The sequence below is a fragment of the Knufia obscura genome (genome assembly GCF_036327395.1).
Source record: "Knufia obscura strain CCFEE 5817 isolate CBS 148926 chromosome Unknown scaffold_1, whole genome shotgun sequence".
NCBI lineage: Eukaryota > Fungi > Ascomycota > Eurotiomycetes > Chaetothyriales > Trichomeriaceae > Knufia > Knufia obscura.
This window is the reverse complement of record NW_027042687.1, coordinates 3,751,155-3,767,632: the sequence shown is the minus strand read 5'-3', so window position 1 is coordinate 3,767,632 and position 16,478 is coordinate 3,751,155. Positions and strand designations below refer to the sequence as shown.

Sequence of the window (16,478 nt, the reverse complement as noted above, 5' to 3'; positions counted from 1 at the left end):
TCGCGTTTCTAGCTGAAAGAATAGCTAAATTCGTAAATAAAGGAAGATCTAAGGGACTAGACTTTAAAGAGGGGGGTATAGCCTACCTCCTACGACGAAACATTAAGACTAAAAGACCAAGCGATAAGTTAGACTTTAAGAAACTCGGACTATTTAGAATTAAAAAGAAATTAGGACTAGTAACGTATAGACTGGTATTACCTAAAGACATAAAGATATACCCCGTGTTCTATATAGCACTTTTAGAGAAAGCACCTGACAACGTTAAAACTTAAGAGTCGCTACCGCTAGATAAAGAAACCGAGATATAGGTGTACGACGTCGAAACCGTTCTAGGTATAAGATAGGAAAAGGGAAAGAAGTTATATCTAATTAAATGGGCAGATTATAACGACTCGGATAATATATAGGAACCAGAGGAACACTTAGACCTAAACACAATTATAGAACTCCGAACACACTATCCCGAGTGGATTAACGCTACTAAACTTAGAAAACGACCGGTAAAGCACTGGGTCGACTATAATAAGAAAAAACCAGTAAAGCTAAGAATTATGCCATGCAAAATAATAATAGATAAATGCTAGGTACACGTAAATAGCGATTACTCATTTACAGGGACTGAACTAGGTAGAAAAGTGACTACAGGGTTATAGTTATGATAATAACTCCTGTCTACTAAATAAACTACCTAAGTCCACCTACTAGACTAAGGGGATATTCTCTTATACAAAGTCCTAATCACCTAGAGTAATTTCCTACTTATTAGGCAAGGAATTAAAAACACTAAGCGCCTGCATTTCGCGCTTTAATATCCTAGAAGATTTGTCCTCTAAAGTAGTAATCGACTCATTAATCTTATTAATCTCCTCCTTAGTCGCTAGTATAGTCGCCTCGGCTTCCTATAGGGCCTAACGAGCCGTAAGAAGGGCAGATCTTAACTTCGTTATCTGTTTCGACTTCTCGCGACGTTTCTACTGCTTAGCTCTCTTAAGCTCCCCCACTTTTCGGAACTCTTCTAACGCAAAAGTTCTATCACACGATCGCTGGTGCAGTACGCACTTAGCATATTTTATCAACTACTCTCTGTTATAATAACACACGACGTTGTTACTAATACACACCGAACACGATACTATAGCTTCGTTTCCAGTAATAGCGATGGCTCGGTAAATTTCGAGGTTGCGCTTAGATTTAGAACGCTCGGGTTTTAAGAATCGTTTTTACTTAGGTTTAAGGACACGACACTACGATATTGTAAGCTATAATAAGAAAGAAAACAGGACGCGACGCGGGACATACTAGGTTATGTACTTGCGTGGACGTAAGTAGGCTAGAGAGGGGAAAGTGTTACGGGCTATATTGGCCAGGCCGCTATGCGGCCAGGAACGAAGGATATAGGAAAGTCTACCGAGGAAGCCTAACACGTGAAAGGTCACGTGGCTATCCGAAAGAGGTAACTGTAGTATGCTGGGTTTATAGTATATTAGATTATCGACACACCAACATACTAGCACACCAGCACACCGTGCTAATACTTCCTTATTAGGAATACCTGTTGAGGTATATGAGAACGAGTTCCCTATGTAATACTTCTATAGTCTTCGTAGTCAACCTAAGTTATACCAGAACCCTACCTGTGCATAACGCGACCTTGCATTGAATACTCACTGGCCCAACATCCCACTCAGCTTACTTGAGTAGAACCACTGAGGTTCCACTCGTACCATTACTGGTCACGTGGAGACACCGGCCTCATAACACCGGAACAGCATGGGATGATGGCTTCGAGAGGGCTAGCCACTACTCTACTGAATCAGGACAACGTACTACTGGTGAGACGGAATATGCCTTACACGATAGATACATGGTTTTTGTGATTGTATCGGCGCGCCGCAGGAACATACACGCGCAACGGGTGTGGCTATGCAGGTTGATATATTGGCACGTGGCAGGATCGAGGTCGTTTCCGGAAGCACAGCTTACCTAGCCCACGATGCTGGACTTCGAGCTGGTAGGTGCCCAAGTTCGGGACTGTCACAAGGGACCTGGAAATTCGCGGTGTTAGCCTCAGGTAAGGGTGGAGGTTCAGGCATTAGGTAAGAGCAAGAAACAGGTAGGTACGTGATAGGAGTCGTTTCAAGAAGGAACCATGAAGTCAACGCAGAAGTACCCGGTCTTAGATACACCTCGAAGCACGCAGGAAGTCCTGATATCACGGAGGTAGGTGCAGCCGTCAGCATTGAAAGGAGGCATGAGGTAGTCACGATCGGCGGAAATTATGATTCCTGCTACAGACGGGAAAGCACAAGGTAGCATGGGAAGCTCGATCAACAGCTACGCGCCACTAAGCATGCTAGGGCACGTAATGTGTTGTAACGTACGGATCGTTTGCAATAGAACAAGCAGGCTGCACTCAAATTCAGCGGAACGCTTGCCTGCTTAGCTGTAATGGCCTCCGCTGCATCGCAACCTCCCTACGAACAACTGAAGCAACCGACGACAGACTCTCGCTGTGCTCCAACCCCAGCCCCTTGAAGCTACTATCAAGACACACCAACCCAGCATAATCACCAACCATAGCATCACAAACAACGGATATTCGGGCTTTCAGCCGATCTGGATCCTGATTGCGTGCCGAGATGCCAGCCATCTGGCTACGGGACGCGCGACGTGGTCGACCATAGCATCGAGGACGACCGCTTGGTTCAGGCAAGCGTCCAGATGAGTGTTGAATGTACTATTGTTCGGCGGTTGAGGCTTGAGACAGACGGGACAGGTCCAAATGGCTTGGTCGACGTGAGTCTGATGGGGTAGGGAGTTGATACTGCTTGTTGCGGCATGAGTTGGATAGTCGATAGGTACAGGGTCATCGCGATGCTCAAGGTGTACCGCATCTTGCACTTGTGAGAGGGGAGCTGGTTCGGTGTCTTCTTCTTGTGAGGATGCCGCTGCAAACGTTGATACCTCGGCCGCTTCCACCGTTCTGACATATGGTGGTAGCTCGTCATCAGGCACTTGTGCGTCATTGAGGATTGAGTAAGGTCGACGCCGGTCGGCGGACGGTATTTCCATAGAGTCAGAATCGGGGTCGAGTATACCAGCTTCTGAATCGTAGCGAGGGACGCCGTCGTAAGAACCCATAGCGAAGTCAGCGGCACTAGATAGAGTCGCTTGCGGCATGATATCATCGAAGGCTGACGTTGTGTCCATCGAGGACATCACTGTATGCGTGTCCATCGTCGAGCTGCCGTGTGTCGATGTATTCCGCGGCGATCTCTCAATGACTATCCATCCATCTACCTCACCACAGCTTCGCATCGATTCTCTCGATACCATCATGGATGATAGCTCGTCTCTTCTTGTTTGTGGGTCGATGGCTGAGCCAATCCCTCGGAGGGGACTGCTTTCCGTTCTTTATCGTCCACACGATGGTCCTTTTCGGTGCTGACGGGTGTGATCAGGGCTGCAAGGGGCAAGCTATTTGACAGGAGCCGTCGAATCGTCGTTACAGGCTGTATTGTAAGTCACAAGATGACTGAGACTCGGTGTAGAACTCTTACCATTGGGATTTTCCTGATTTGCGGTATTGCTGTGCCCTTGGTCTGGAAAACGTCTGCTCTCTTGTTGTTGTATTGAGCAGCGGCCGAAGAAGGGCATTTCGCATGTTTGGCAGAGCCTGCCCACATCGATAGTTGCTCACAGCTTGGTGCATTCCACGCGAGCTGCATGGACAGCGTTCACAGTCCTGATTGGGTGAGTTGTGGTAAGAATAGCCTGTTGCATAGAGGACGTCCAAGCTCAGAATGCAGCTTCATCTCAGTGGTGCACAGACTTCGAAACACACTATCATCCGATAGCACTACCAGCTGACTCCCCAGTCGCTCCTTTTCCTATCACTGACACTTACGAAAGTTCGGATCGAGCCCTGCTCAGCTCTATCAACATTAGTTGCACATTCTGCTGGCTGGGAGCCACCCGGTGCATCGTCAACCAGCTTGTGATCAGTCACAAATATCGCCGTTGCTGTCTCGTTTCTCAAGGTCCATTAGCGACTAAGGAATTAATCAACAGCTCATCATCCTTTGACAACATCATCCCCGTCCGCGAGTCCGTGAGCGTTGCCAGAAGTAGACACTTCACCGAGTCAGAACAGAATCGTGTCCCATCGCTTTCTTATCAAGTACGATACTCGGGATGGAGAACTCTAGGCGGTGTTTTGGTAAGAGTAGAAAGACAGAGAAGCTCGATTAGCAGCTGGGAGCTACCAAATTGCTGACGGCATTAATCTTGGCACTCCGCGGTTGAGCAGGAAGGGCTGGTCAAGCAAGTACTAATGTTCGAAGAACGATATCGTAGTTGACACTGTGGCCGAGGCTCTTATGATTGGCGATTAACCAATAGTTACGGCAAGATGAGGTCTTCAAAATGGCTAAGGAGAGCCAATGCCCTCGACCTTCACGACGCTGCGATAAAATTTCTCGCTCGCTTGCTTTTCTAATACGAAGCCAACATACACACAACGCGCTCGCTCTTTAAAGGACGCCAACGACACAGACCACGTAAGGCCTGCCTATCCGTGACCATATTCGCCCCCAGACCGAGTAATATCTACTCCTCCTCGCCAAGGTCACCTTCCTGCTCGTACTCCTCCTCAGCGTCAGAGATGGAAGCATCCTGGTACTGCTGGTACTCAGACACCAAATCGTTCATGTTTGACTCAGCCTCAGTGAACTCCATCTCATCCATACCCTCACCAGTGTACCAATGCAAGAAAGCCTTTCGTCGGAACATGGCGCTGAACTGGTCGCCAACTCGCTTGAAGAGCTCTTGGATGGAAGTCGAGTTACCGACGAAGGTAGAGGACATGCGGAGACCTCGAGGAGGGATCGAGCAGAGAGCAGTCTGAACGTTGTTGGGGATCCACTCAACGAAGTAGCTGCTGTTCTTGTTCTGAACATTTCTCATCTGGTCCTCGACCTCTTTCATGCTGACGTTACCTCGGAAGATGGCGGAGCAAGTAAGGTATCGGCCGTTTCGGAAATCAGATGCAGCCATCATGTTCTTAGGGTCGTACATCTGCTGTGTAAGTTCTGGTACAGTAACGGCTCGGAAGGAGGAGGCGCCGCGCGACGTAAGAGGAGCGAAGCCGACCATGAAGAAGTGGAGACGTGGGAATGGCACCATGTTGACAGCCAGTTTTCGGAGATCGGAGTTCAGTTGACCTGGGAATCGTAGGCAAGTGGTGACACCGGACATTACGGCGGAGACGAGGTGGTTGAGGTCGCCATATGAAGGAGCAGACAGCTTGAGTGTCCGCATGCAGATGTCGTAGAGAGCCTGTACCTGTTAGCTGTAATCTTTGTTGGGCTTTTGACATTTCATACCTCGTTGTCAATGCAGAAAGTCTCATCTGAGTTCTCGACCAGCTGGTGGACTGAGAGTGTGGCGTTGTATGGCTCGACGACGGTGTCAGAGACCTTTGGCGAGGGAACGACGGAGAAGGTGGCCATCATTCGGTCTGGGAATTCTTCTCGGATCTTTGAGATCAATAGGGTACCCATACCGGCACCAGTACCACCACCGAGGGAGTGGGTAATCTGGAAGCCCTGCAGGCAGTCGCAGCCCTCAGCTTCTCTTCGCACAACATCGAGAACCTGGTCGACGAGCTCGGCACCTTCTGTGTAGTGACCCTTGGCCCAGTTGTTGCCTATATATTGTTATTCCCGCTTCTTGACTGCTAGTATCTCGGTATTCTGCTTACCAGCACCGCTCTGGCCGAAAACGAAGTTGTCGGGACGGAATAGCTGACCGAATGGGCCTGCACGGACGGCATCCATTGTACCAGGCTCCAGATCGACGAGGACGGCTCGGGGTACATATTTGTTTCCGCTGGCCTAAAAATGAATTAGTGGTTTGTCGCAGGTAGTTTCTGGCGGTGAAGACCAACCTCGTTAAAGTAAACATTCATACGCTCCAGCTGGAGGTCTGATGTGCCGTTGTAGCTGTTGGTGTGAGTGAATTGTCTTGATACTGCGCAGATATCCTTACATTCCAGATCCATCAAGACCATGTTCGCCAGAGATGACCTGCCTGATGGTTATTAGTATTGGCAACACAGCTTCAATGTTGGGCATGAACTTACCAGAAGGCAGCACCAATTTGGTTGCCCTGTTGTCCTGTTAGCTGTCTCTTCCATGATCCTTCTTTTCTTCGCAACGTACACATTGGCCGGTCTGGAGGTGAACCTATAAATCAACCTGGTCAGCTATAATTCATCAACAGACAGTGGGGCAGCCTGCGCCAGGGTCCAAAGAACGTGTGCTGATGATATCTGCTACTCACAATCTCACGCATGATGAAGGTTTCTGGTATAGGATATGGTTTAAGGGTGATAGAGGTCGATGAGCACGTCGAACAAGGTAACTCGAGATGTCGGTGCAGGGAAAGGTTCAAAGAAGTGGTGGAATCAACTAAACAGCGCTGGTTCAAGTTGTGGTTTGGGAGGAGCGAGTTTTGGTTTTGTGGAGTGCACCCGTTCGAACCAATAACAGCGCTAAAGCCAGTACCGGCTTGGCGCGTCGCGCTTTCCTTAGGGGAAGAATGTCAACAAAGTCGGTGAGGGATGCATTTTCACTGGTCGGAATCATGCACCACTTGCCACTCTTTTGTACCTGCAGCAATAATCCCGAAATGCTGCAGCCTGTGTTGTGCTGGTCGAGCACGATGACTGCAAGGAGAACCGTTGCTAAATCATGAATTATTGTTGTCGTAGCTTCAAGCTACTATGGGAGCTCGATTACGGCACTCATACGAGATCTGAATGATCTACAGTAGCAACAATGATCGACACCACCCACCACTATCCCTGGCCCCAAAGTCCTAAACTCCTAACAGTGCAACCGCTAATTAGTAGATACTCATCCAAAGTGATGCATCGACAATGTTGACTTAAGGCTGACCTCACATGCCCGCTCCAACATCATTCGAAGGATAAATCACCTTATCAATCGGCAGCAGATCCTCCTTGACAGCTCTCATGCTCACAAACCTCGACATCAAAGCAAACGAGCCAGCCTTGTCATTAGTGCCGGACGCTCTTGCACCACCGAAAGGCTGCTGGCCAACCACAGCACCCGTGCACTTCCCATTGATGTAGAAGTTGCCCGCTGAATGTCGTAGAGCCTCTTCAGCATACCTGACAGCTGTTCGATCTTGAGCGAAAACTGCACCTGTGAGGCCGTACTCGGCCGTTGTATCGACGACCTTGCAGATGTCCTCAAATGCTGATGGTTTCGAGTCATCGTAAACGTAGAGATGCAAGATGGGGCCGAAAAACTCCGTCTTCATGTTCTGGTGCATGGGATCTGAAGTCTCGTATACGGTGGGGTGCACAAACCAGCCTTTCGTGCTGTCGTACTTGCCACCTGTCAGTAATGTCAAGCTCGAGTCATCTTTGGCGGCATCCATCACACCAGAGAGCTTCTTGAAGCTTGCCTCGTGAATAACAGGTCCGATGAAGTTGCCGAAGTCCTCTGGTGGTCCGATCTTGAGCTTCTCGACTTCTTCTACAAGCTTGGACTTGAACTTGTCAGCCAGCGAAGCAGGGACGTAAACCCTTGAGCAAGCGCTGCACTTTTGTCCTTGGTACTCGAATGCGGCACGAACGGTTTGGTAGGCCGCGTTGTCCACATCTGCCGACTTGTGTAGAAGATGGAAGTTCTTTCCTCCTGTTTCGCCCACGATTCTGGGGTAGCCCTTGTATCGCCCTTCAGCAATACCTTGCCCTATCTGACCGTACAACTTTCGGAACACAGCAGTAGAGCCAGTGTAGTGGAGGGCAGCGAATTCTGGGTGGGCAAGAACGGCATCTGTGACCTCGATTGGGTCGCCTGGGATAAATTGAATGACACCCTGTGGCAGGCCAGCCTCCAGTAAGATCTGGTGTACGAGATAATTCGACGCAATAGCAGAGTCACTTGGCTTCCAGACCACAACATTGCCCAACAGTGCAGGCGCACCTGGAAGGTTACCTCCAATGGCGGTGAAGTTGAATGGAGAAACAGCGTAGACGAAACCTTCGAGTGGTCTGTACTCAAGCCTGTTCCACACACCAGGAGAATTGTAGGGAGGTTGTTGTGCATATAGCTCTTCTGCATATCGGACATTGAACCTGAGGAAATCTGCAAGTTCTGCTGCAGCATCAATCTCTGCTTGCCACGCGTTCTTGCCTTGCCCCAGCATGGTCGCAGCCATGACATCGTATCGATATTTTGTGCTCAGTAGATCTGCTGCCTTGAGGAAGACAGCGCATCTGTCCACAAATGGTAGGCCTGACCATCCTTCTTTTGCTGCCAGTGCACCTTCAATTGCTTCCTTCACATCCTTCGTAGAGGCTTTCGAGTACTTTGCGAGGGCCGTCGAGTGCGAGGAAGGGTTGTTCTGCGTGGATACTGAGTCTGTCTTGATGGATTTACCGGACACAGTCAGCGGAACCTCGAGAGGAGCTTTGTCCTGGAGAGCCTTCACAGCTTCTGCGAGGGCTTTCCGGTCAGGGGAGCCTTCCACGTAATGTTTGTTTGGCTCGTTGGTAATGTTTGGGACTTTGAAAGCTGCTAGTACGGACATTTTGGACCTTTGTATGCTGCATTTCTGTGTAACTGCTCGTGAGGCACGAAGCGAAGCCAGGAGGCTTCTGCTGGTAGGAGGCATCTTGGTCACGACCGCTCTTACCTGACAACAACTTCCACGATTCACGATAGGCAAATACAGCTCAGGGACGCTGCTGCTCACCTTGACTTACATATGTTTGCTCGTGGGGTTGACTTGGTGCGTCTGCGGTCATTGCGCAGCGGGAGGATATCCTCGGCTCCTCACGGTCAAAGCTCTATCGTGCAGCGAGCGAACTTTTGCGACACGAAAAGCTCTTTATCGGAAGCTTTCCTGCTTGAAAGCTCACCAAAGATCGGATCACACTTGCATAGCGAGCATTTCGATGGAGCGAGAAGCTTTTCGATGAGCAGATAGCGAGACGGATGAGACACCGATCAACACGCTACGGGAGGCTTGCCAGAACTCAGCACGGCTATTCAAGGAACGATATCGGAGGGTTCGAGACGCGTATTATGGAGTGCCTCTCATCGATAACGCGTCGTACCAGTGCGCATCGTGTTCATGCATTCCATCCAGTCTTTGTTGCTGATCAACCGCAGCTCAAGAGAGCCCAACGAAAAGGTTTGTTTGGACTCAATGTGGTCTTACCTATGTATCAATTCACCTATTACCGACGAGGCAGCTTCGAATTCATCCCAACCACACACCGAACCAGATCCCAATCGCCGTCAAGCCCAACCCAATCACAAACCACAATGCCTGTACTCCAGTCCCCTTCCTTAACGCGACCATCGTCTTCAAGCATATGCTTCGTACACGTATGAGCGACAATAGCTGGGTTGACCTTCGCCGCAATCTTTTCTGGCCACGTTCCAACATTCCAGAAATTGCTGGCACTCAAGAAGTTAATATAGAGTGGTATCTTAGCATGCTCATCGTCGTAGTTGATGCGGCAGCAGCCACTTCTCTCTAGGTGTTCTCTGCAGTATGTTATCTTCTGGTCGATACTTGGAGCCTCCTTCACCTCGTAAAAATCCTGGACACAGATATCACCTGATGGGCACATCGCGTTGGGTGTGTTGTCCGCCCAAACCGAGCCATCGATGCCCCAGCCCTTGTTGTCCCATTCATGCTTTAATCCCTCTTCGAGGTTGAACCGCCTGATAAGCACGATCTTGCCTCGAGCTTCACCCAATCGTGGCAACCACGGTCTGGTCCACCATTGATTGGGATTAGTATAGTGGTCTTTGAGTACACGCCCAAGTTGCTCATCTGTTCCTTTTCCAGAACCTTCACGCTTCATGGACATGATTAGTGTTTCGGACGGATGCTCATCCAGGAATTTGCGACACTCATTGTATAGATCCCGAAAGTATTTGTTGCCAGTGAGTGAAATTGGGAATACCGAATGCACAAGCACGAGTTTGTCGGAGCCGCCATCGAAGGGCTCGGGCACTTGAACTCGAATGTCGAAGAACCTTACGCCATTCTTGAGCTGTTCCACGGGCGAAACAGCTTGACACCGTACAGATGGAGGCGCGTTATGACAGGTCGGAGCGTTGTGAGTACCAGGAACTGAGAGAGCTCCAAGTGGGACTTTGTCGTCAATCCTGTCCATCCAGCGTTCGAGGTCGCTGCTCTCGTATAGAGCAACGAAAGACTCGTCTGGTAGGTAGATACCGGTAAATCGCATCCGTGGGTTGTCGGCCAAGGCTTCCAAAGAATGCGACTCGGCGGTTGGTACCGGACAGTACATGCGATGTCGACCTCCGAGCTCAGTCTGGAATGTCAATCGTAGTCGTTCCTTGGCATGATTCTTGACAATCGGCTTGACATCTGTCTGTACGACGCTGAATGGTGGTAGATCGATCTGCACCTCGCGAGTCTGGAATGGCTGGCTGTCAGGCGATATCTGTGGCACATTGGCGCGAGTAGTCGCATTCGTAAGACCTATGCTATTCGTGACACTAGCAAGACTTCTGGTAACATTGTGAATCTGGAATGCGCCTGTCTGAACAGGATCAAAGTGCTCAATTAGTACCAGCTTCAACGGCTTGTCTGACAGATTGCGAATCTTGACGTCTGGAGACATTTCGATATCCTGACTTTAAGGTGCTTCTTATTAACTTTGCGCACTAATGCTTGCGCGAGGTGAGAAGATGTTACGGAGCTGGACAAGAAGCACGCAAGGCCATGTTCACTATTTGGGTAGGTTAGCAATATAATTTATTGGTTGCAGGGTCTGAATCAAGATTTGAAGATACGCGTCAGGAACAAGAAACCTGCCGAGCCAACCAGCTGGTGTGGAAGTGAAGGAGGGGCTCCAAAGGTCGACTTTGCGGGGTGGAAATTACGACTACATAGCTTGCATAGCTACCTTACATATTACCAAACTTGTTTCTTAGCTTGCACCAAATGCTGCTCGGAGAGCTACGTGATTTTGAGAAGTGGCGAGTGCTCCTCCAAGCACTTACTAGAAATTCCAGAAACCAAGACCGAACCAGGGGCTTCTCAATCTGGCATATCACACTAACACGATCTCTTGCTGTGGTATTCTCGTCCAAGCAGAATCATCCGAAAGCGAGAGATACTGCAATATCCCCTCCAAGACGCCAGAAAGAGTCTGCAGTTCTTGTTGTCGCTGCATGAAAAGCTTCTCAGCTACAGCGGGACCTACCGTAATGTGGCCGATACGCTCATACTCGCACGTGCCTGAAGTCCGCCGCTGAAGGACCAAGGCGATCACTTGCTCGGTCCGAATGCCATATTTTACTCTCGTCACGGGCATCAGAAACACAGGCGTGTCGAGAATCTGCGTCGTTGGTATGATGTCAACGTTGGTCCAGAACCTATGATCGCTATCGGCGCTATAGTCAGTATAGTCGATCCCATCGCACGATAGTTGGTACCGGCGGAAGTCCATCTTTCCATGCTTTGTAACCTGGTGCCATGATGCTGGCTTGAGCGAGCACTTTAACCTAAGGTAGGCTGAGCGGATCTGTCCAGTTGGTGCGCCTTCGTCTAAGAGATCGACATGTACTTGCAGGATTTGTAGAAATGGCTGACCACATAGCTCGAACCGCTCATCAAACTTTATTGACCCGTTGATTGACAGCCATGACCAGGTTGGAGCTATGCATGGATCCGGGCGGTCATGGCCTTGAGGATATGCTTCCCAGCAAAGCTGTGCGATGAATCTCTTCTTCCAAAGTCCGACAATGTACTTATCTTGCAGTCTCTCCTGACACATTTCAGCAACGCCAGCCAGAGCAACGATCTTGTCGGAATATCTCGTGAGGTTCGCTTCCGAATATGCTCGCGCAGCGGCGTACCAAGCCTTCATTGGTGTGGTGTCCCTATGGTCTAGCTTCTTTGGCTGCCAACCAAGCTCGCACTTCGCTCTGCCACCAGGAAAGCTCTCACAAACAGATGACTCGCAGCATTCGTAGAACATTTGCGTTGCGCCAAAGAACAATATTCTGGACGATAAGAAGCGCTCTTGCACAACCCACGCGCGTTGTGATAATGGCGCCTGATCCACGTCCCTCAGCCACAACCTGTCATCCACAATGCAGTAGCGCCGGTTCGGGATGTTGTGCCAGGAAGTCTCGACTTGTGGCACCATCACGGCTAGGGGGTTTCTGTTGACGAAAAGACCTGCATCTGAAGCTCCAGCACCAGCTGCGATGGTGAAGAATGCATGGTTATATACTGCCTTCATTGTGTGCGACTCCCTTAGCCAATCGGCGGGAGAATCTTGGATGATGCAGAGGGAGTCGATCCAGAGGTATTCAAGGTCAAACCATTTGCATACACGTATAGCATCACGGAACGTCGTGGGAAGGCGATCAAGGGGGAGTCCAGCCTCCAGTTCTGCTCTTGTGGCTGACTTTAACGTGATGACATCCGAGTTGCCCCATCGATGGCTTAGTGCGACATACGCAGGTTGTCCCTCGATCTGGTTCCTATCAATAAGCTTGACAACTGTCCCGGACGGTCCGACACGTTTAATCCGAAGCAGTCGGCGGGGAATCCAGGATGCCTTCAAAGCGCTCTTGCTGCACGCCGTGTGTTTCGTCCAACAGTTGTTGATCCACGCAATAGCCAGATTCCGGCTAGTCGCAGAGTCGTTCGTATCCTCAGGGTCTCGGCATAGTGCTGCTTCCTCCGGGAGGTGTAACAAAGATTGGTTAGCTAGGATCTGTCAGTAAGATGGCCTACCAGGCGGACGGCAAGCTCACTCTCGAAAGGGACCAAACTGAAGTCAAGCAGTTTACTACCGGCCTTTCCGTACAGACTGTAATATCGATTGTCCCTCTGCATGCGAAATGTGATTGGCTTTGAGTTGAATTTCCCATAATACTCCCTAGAGTATATAGTTTCCATCCAGACACAAAAAGAACATCCTGCCTTTGCATTTACGCTAACAACATCTATGTTCTGTGAATGGATGTATGCCTCGCCATCATTTCGGATATTGTCATGCCCAGTGAACAGCGCTTGGCAAGATGCACAAAAGCGTGAGGCCCGAAATTCAAGTTGCCCAGATTGTGTCGTACCTGACATAGCATGCAAAACAGCTAAAAGCACCTCACTTATGTATCCCCGAGAAATCGACGAGCCGCTATCACCACACACAGAGCCTACGCCACTATGAATCAGCTCAAGCAAGAGCTTATCAATGAAACGAGGCACACCAGGGAAGCGCGTGGTCTCAGGTGAAACAGGTCTTGGGAATCGAGCTGACCAGCATGACTATATCCTTGGGGCGATATGCCGCCTACATCAACATGTTGATGAGTATCGTCGAAGGTAGTTGCTGTGAATGTGGCAGCTGCGTCGGAGTAGTAGCGGAAACATGACTGAAGCTGCTGCAAAATGCGAAGTGTTCCAGAACGCCTGGGCTCCTTTCGTGCTTAGATTGAGCTCCGCTCTGCAGGCAAGTCTGCCGAAAGTTGCCATAACGGTGGTCGCGCTTGGCCGTGCCCTGCCACCTACTTTTCCATTCTTGCCATCCCATTGCTTCAGCTTCCTCTCAAAACCTTCAGCTTTCAGAAGTAGGTTTGTGCTGCTTTTGGCTTACGGCGGCGCTCTACTTCAACGTTATCAAAGAAGCAAACGAATCACATCTTGTTGTGATGGTATCGCAGCACCGGGCTTTACGAAGTTATTGCAGGCGCACTTTTCTGGTTGTTTAGTGGCTCACAGCAGTGCAATCCGCGGTGCTCTTTATTGATGAGCAAGTGTAAGGTTCTGGTAAGAATACTATAGGCTCTCACAGCATCACCAACGGCAAATGCGCTTGTCTAGTCAATTTTGACAATAACGTTGGTGTTTAGCTGAGGCGTCTTACGATCTCGTGGGACTTGTTGCTTAGATCAAAATAAGGAGGTTGGCCAAGCGCCAACCTCACGAACTACCCCGAACTCTCCTCAACTATTGAAGCTTTCATACCCTCCCAGCCTTGCTATAACACAATGGATTCGTTTCTATGCATCGAATATGAAAAGCATTGTGTCTGCGCTATGAACTCGCCAATCGAAACATATCAACCCCGTTGGTTCTCTTGCCGGATCACAGAACGGCCATTGCTTACCTGCCCCAGGTCCTTCCTGACTTGTACAAGCGCTCCTTGCGATGTATCTTAGCTTGCCTGCCGGGCTACGACTCGCCATATTCAGTGCTTGCTGCATCTCACCCCTATCAAAGGTCTATGCTTCTGTGCTGAGCTCATCCGAGTATCTGGACCTTGTGAAAGGGCCAGATCCCAACGACTTCTGGACACTCAGTTCAGATGAGCTAACAAACGTGGATTGGAACCTCAAGCAGTCGGACACAAATGGAAAGTCACCACTTGGGTCACTAGATGCACCAACCTACAATGCATTCCTTCCTGATCGGCGGCGGCAGACAACAGCACCTTGGGGTACGAGAACCGCCTTGAATACCAATCCACAAGACGCGCCCGATACAGGTGTGGTGCGATCATATAACTTCACCATCGCGAGGTCGACCCTTGCACCTGATGGTGTCTCACGGCCTGTCATGCTCATCAACGGCCAGTTTCCTGGTCCGACAATTGAAGCAAATTGGGGCGATACCATCTCGGTGACAGTACAGAACAACCTTGACAACGAAGGTACCTCAATGCATTGGCACGGCATGCTTCAGCAGGGCACTAACTACCAGGATGGCGTGCCAGGTGTGACACAATGTCCCATCGCGCCTGGTCAGACATATACCTACAGCTTCAAAGCCAGCACCTACGGTACCACATGGTATCATGCGCACTACTCAGCGCAATACACAGCAGGTCTGTACGGTGCGATGGTCATCCACGGACCAACAGATAATGCTCCATACGACGTCGACCTCGGACCGCTCCTACTAGCAGATTACTATTACCAAGACTACTACAGCACTGTGCAAGATGTTATGAGCACGAACGCAAGCAAAGTCTCACCCATCTCCGACAACAACCTCATCAACGGCAAAGGCATAACCAACTGTGCCGCCGTCAACGGTCCCTGCACACCCAATGCCGGCCTCGCCACATTTCAGCTTCAAACCGGCAAAACCCACCGTCTCCGCCTCATCAACGCAGGCGTCGACGCAACCCAGAAATTCAGCGTAGACAACCACGTCCTCACAGTAATGGCCGTCGACTTCACCCCAATAATCCCCTATCAAACCAACATCGTCACCCTCGCCATCGGCCAAAGAATGGACGTCCTCATCCAAGGAAACAACGACCCAACCACCAGCGCCTTCATCCGCAGCACAATCTCCACATGCACCAAAGCCAAACAACCCAACGCCCTAGCCCTTCTCTACTACCCCTCCGCCGATCGCACCATCACCCCAACAAGCACCGCCCACCCCGACACCACAGACCCCTGCGCCGAAGCCCCAGTCACAGCCACAACCCCCTACTACCCAATCACACCCCCCTCAACCCCAGAACAAACCCACGAAATCGACATAACAGTCTCCCGCAATAGCACAGGCAACTTCCTCTGGCAAATGAACAACTCAACCTTCCGCGCCGACTACAACACCCCAACCCTCTCCCTCATCCAATCCGGCATATCCACATCCACCCTCCCCCCATCCCAAAACACAATCGACTTCGGTTCCGCGCAATCAATTCGCCTCGTAATCAACAACCTCTCCCCCGTCGCCCACCCAATGCACCTCCACGGCTACGACATGTTCGTTCTCTCCGCTGGCGGCGGTTCCACCCCCACAACCACAAACTCAACCACCACACAATCCCAGGCAACATGGACCGGCACCACCACAAACCCCACCAACCCCCTCCGCCGCGACACCTACCTCCTCCAACCAAACGGGTACATGGTCGTCCAAATCAACAGTGATAACCCCGGTGTGTGGCCGTTTCACTGCCATATCGCGTGGCATGTGAGTGGGGGGTTGTATATGAATCTTGTGACGCAGACGGGGAGTTTGGCTGAGATGGAGGTGCCGGGGGAGGTTGGGGGGTTGTGTGAAAGTTGGGGTGTTTTTGCAGGGGTGGAGGGGGTGGATCAGATTGATAGTGGGTTGTGATTGTGGTTGTGTGGATTTTGGGTTGGACCGGGTTGGGAAGGGATCGTGTGTATGAGTAGTATTGGCATTTTGGTCGGGGTGGGTTGAAAGTATAACGTGACGAATATATGGGAGGACCTAGTGCACTGAAAGATTGGAGTCACGAACTGATGAATCATGCTGGAACGAATGAATGTACGATATCAATATAGATCATGTAGGCACGAGGGTCACGGTCACGGACCGGATACATAAATAGGAGGACAAAAGTAATCATAATGATTCAATACATATCATATTCGCCATTCCTGTTGCTC

General features: G+C 50.2%; 6 protein-coding genes across 6 annotated transcripts; 1 reads left to right on the top strand and 5 right to left on the bottom strand.

Moving 5' to 3' along the window:
- Window positions 1-2,610: 2,610 nt before the first annotated feature.
- On the bottom strand, window positions 2,611-3,240 carry PMZ80_001441 (uncharacterized protein; the record flags this gene model as incomplete). The annotated part of the gene is made up of 1 exon (XM_064869884.1): window positions 2,611-3,240. The coding sequence occupies one exon, from the start codon at window positions 3,238-3,240 to the stop codon at window positions 2,611-2,613; it is 630 nt and encodes a 209-aa protein (XP_064735381.1).
- A 1,371-nt stretch (window positions 3,241-4,611) lies between these two features.
- Window positions 4,612-6,357, bottom strand: TUB2 (beta-tubulin; the record flags this gene model as incomplete). The annotated part of the gene is made up of 8 exons (XM_064869883.1): window positions 4,612-5,340; window positions 5,388-5,710; window positions 5,765-5,897; window positions 5,951-6,005; window positions 6,052-6,093; window positions 6,146-6,171; window positions 6,225-6,248; window positions 6,346-6,357. The coding sequence occupies 8 exons, from the start codon at window positions 6,355-6,357 to the stop codon at window positions 4,612-4,614; spliced, it is 1,344 nt and encodes a 447-aa protein (XP_064735380.1).
- Window positions 6,358-6,963: 606 nt separating this feature from the next.
- Window positions 6,964-8,628, bottom strand: PUT2 (1-pyrroline-5-carboxylate dehydrogenase; the record flags this gene model as incomplete). Its single annotated transcript, XM_064869882.1, has 1 exon — window positions 6,964-8,628. One exon carries the CDS (start codon window positions 8,626-8,628, stop codon window positions 6,964-6,966), a length of 1,665 nt encoding a protein of 554 aa, XP_064735379.1.
- A 652-nt stretch (window positions 8,629-9,280) lies between these two features.
- PMZ80_001438 (uncharacterized protein) lies at window positions 9,281-10,705 on the bottom strand (the record flags this gene model as incomplete). Its single annotated transcript, XM_064869881.1, has 1 exon — window positions 9,281-10,705. One exon carries the CDS (start codon window positions 10,703-10,705, stop codon window positions 9,281-9,283), a length of 1,425 nt encoding a protein of 474 aa, XP_064735378.1.
- Window positions 10,706-11,137: 432 nt separating this feature from the next.
- Window positions 11,138-12,936, bottom strand: PMZ80_001437 (uncharacterized protein; the record flags this gene model as incomplete). Its single annotated transcript, XM_064869880.1, has 2 exons — window positions 11,138-12,807; window positions 12,855-12,936. The coding sequence occupies 2 exons, from the start codon at window positions 12,934-12,936 to the stop codon at window positions 11,138-11,140; spliced, it is 1,752 nt and encodes a 583-aa protein (XP_064735377.1).
- A 1,314-nt stretch (window positions 12,937-14,250) lies between these two features.
- PMZ80_001436 (uncharacterized protein) lies at window positions 14,251-16,182 on the top strand (the record flags this gene model as incomplete). Its single annotated transcript, XM_064869879.1, has 1 exon — window positions 14,251-16,182. One exon carries the CDS (start codon window positions 14,251-14,253, stop codon window positions 16,180-16,182), a length of 1,932 nt encoding a protein of 643 aa, XP_064735376.1.
- Between the last annotated feature and the right edge of the window lie 296 nt (window positions 16,183-16,478).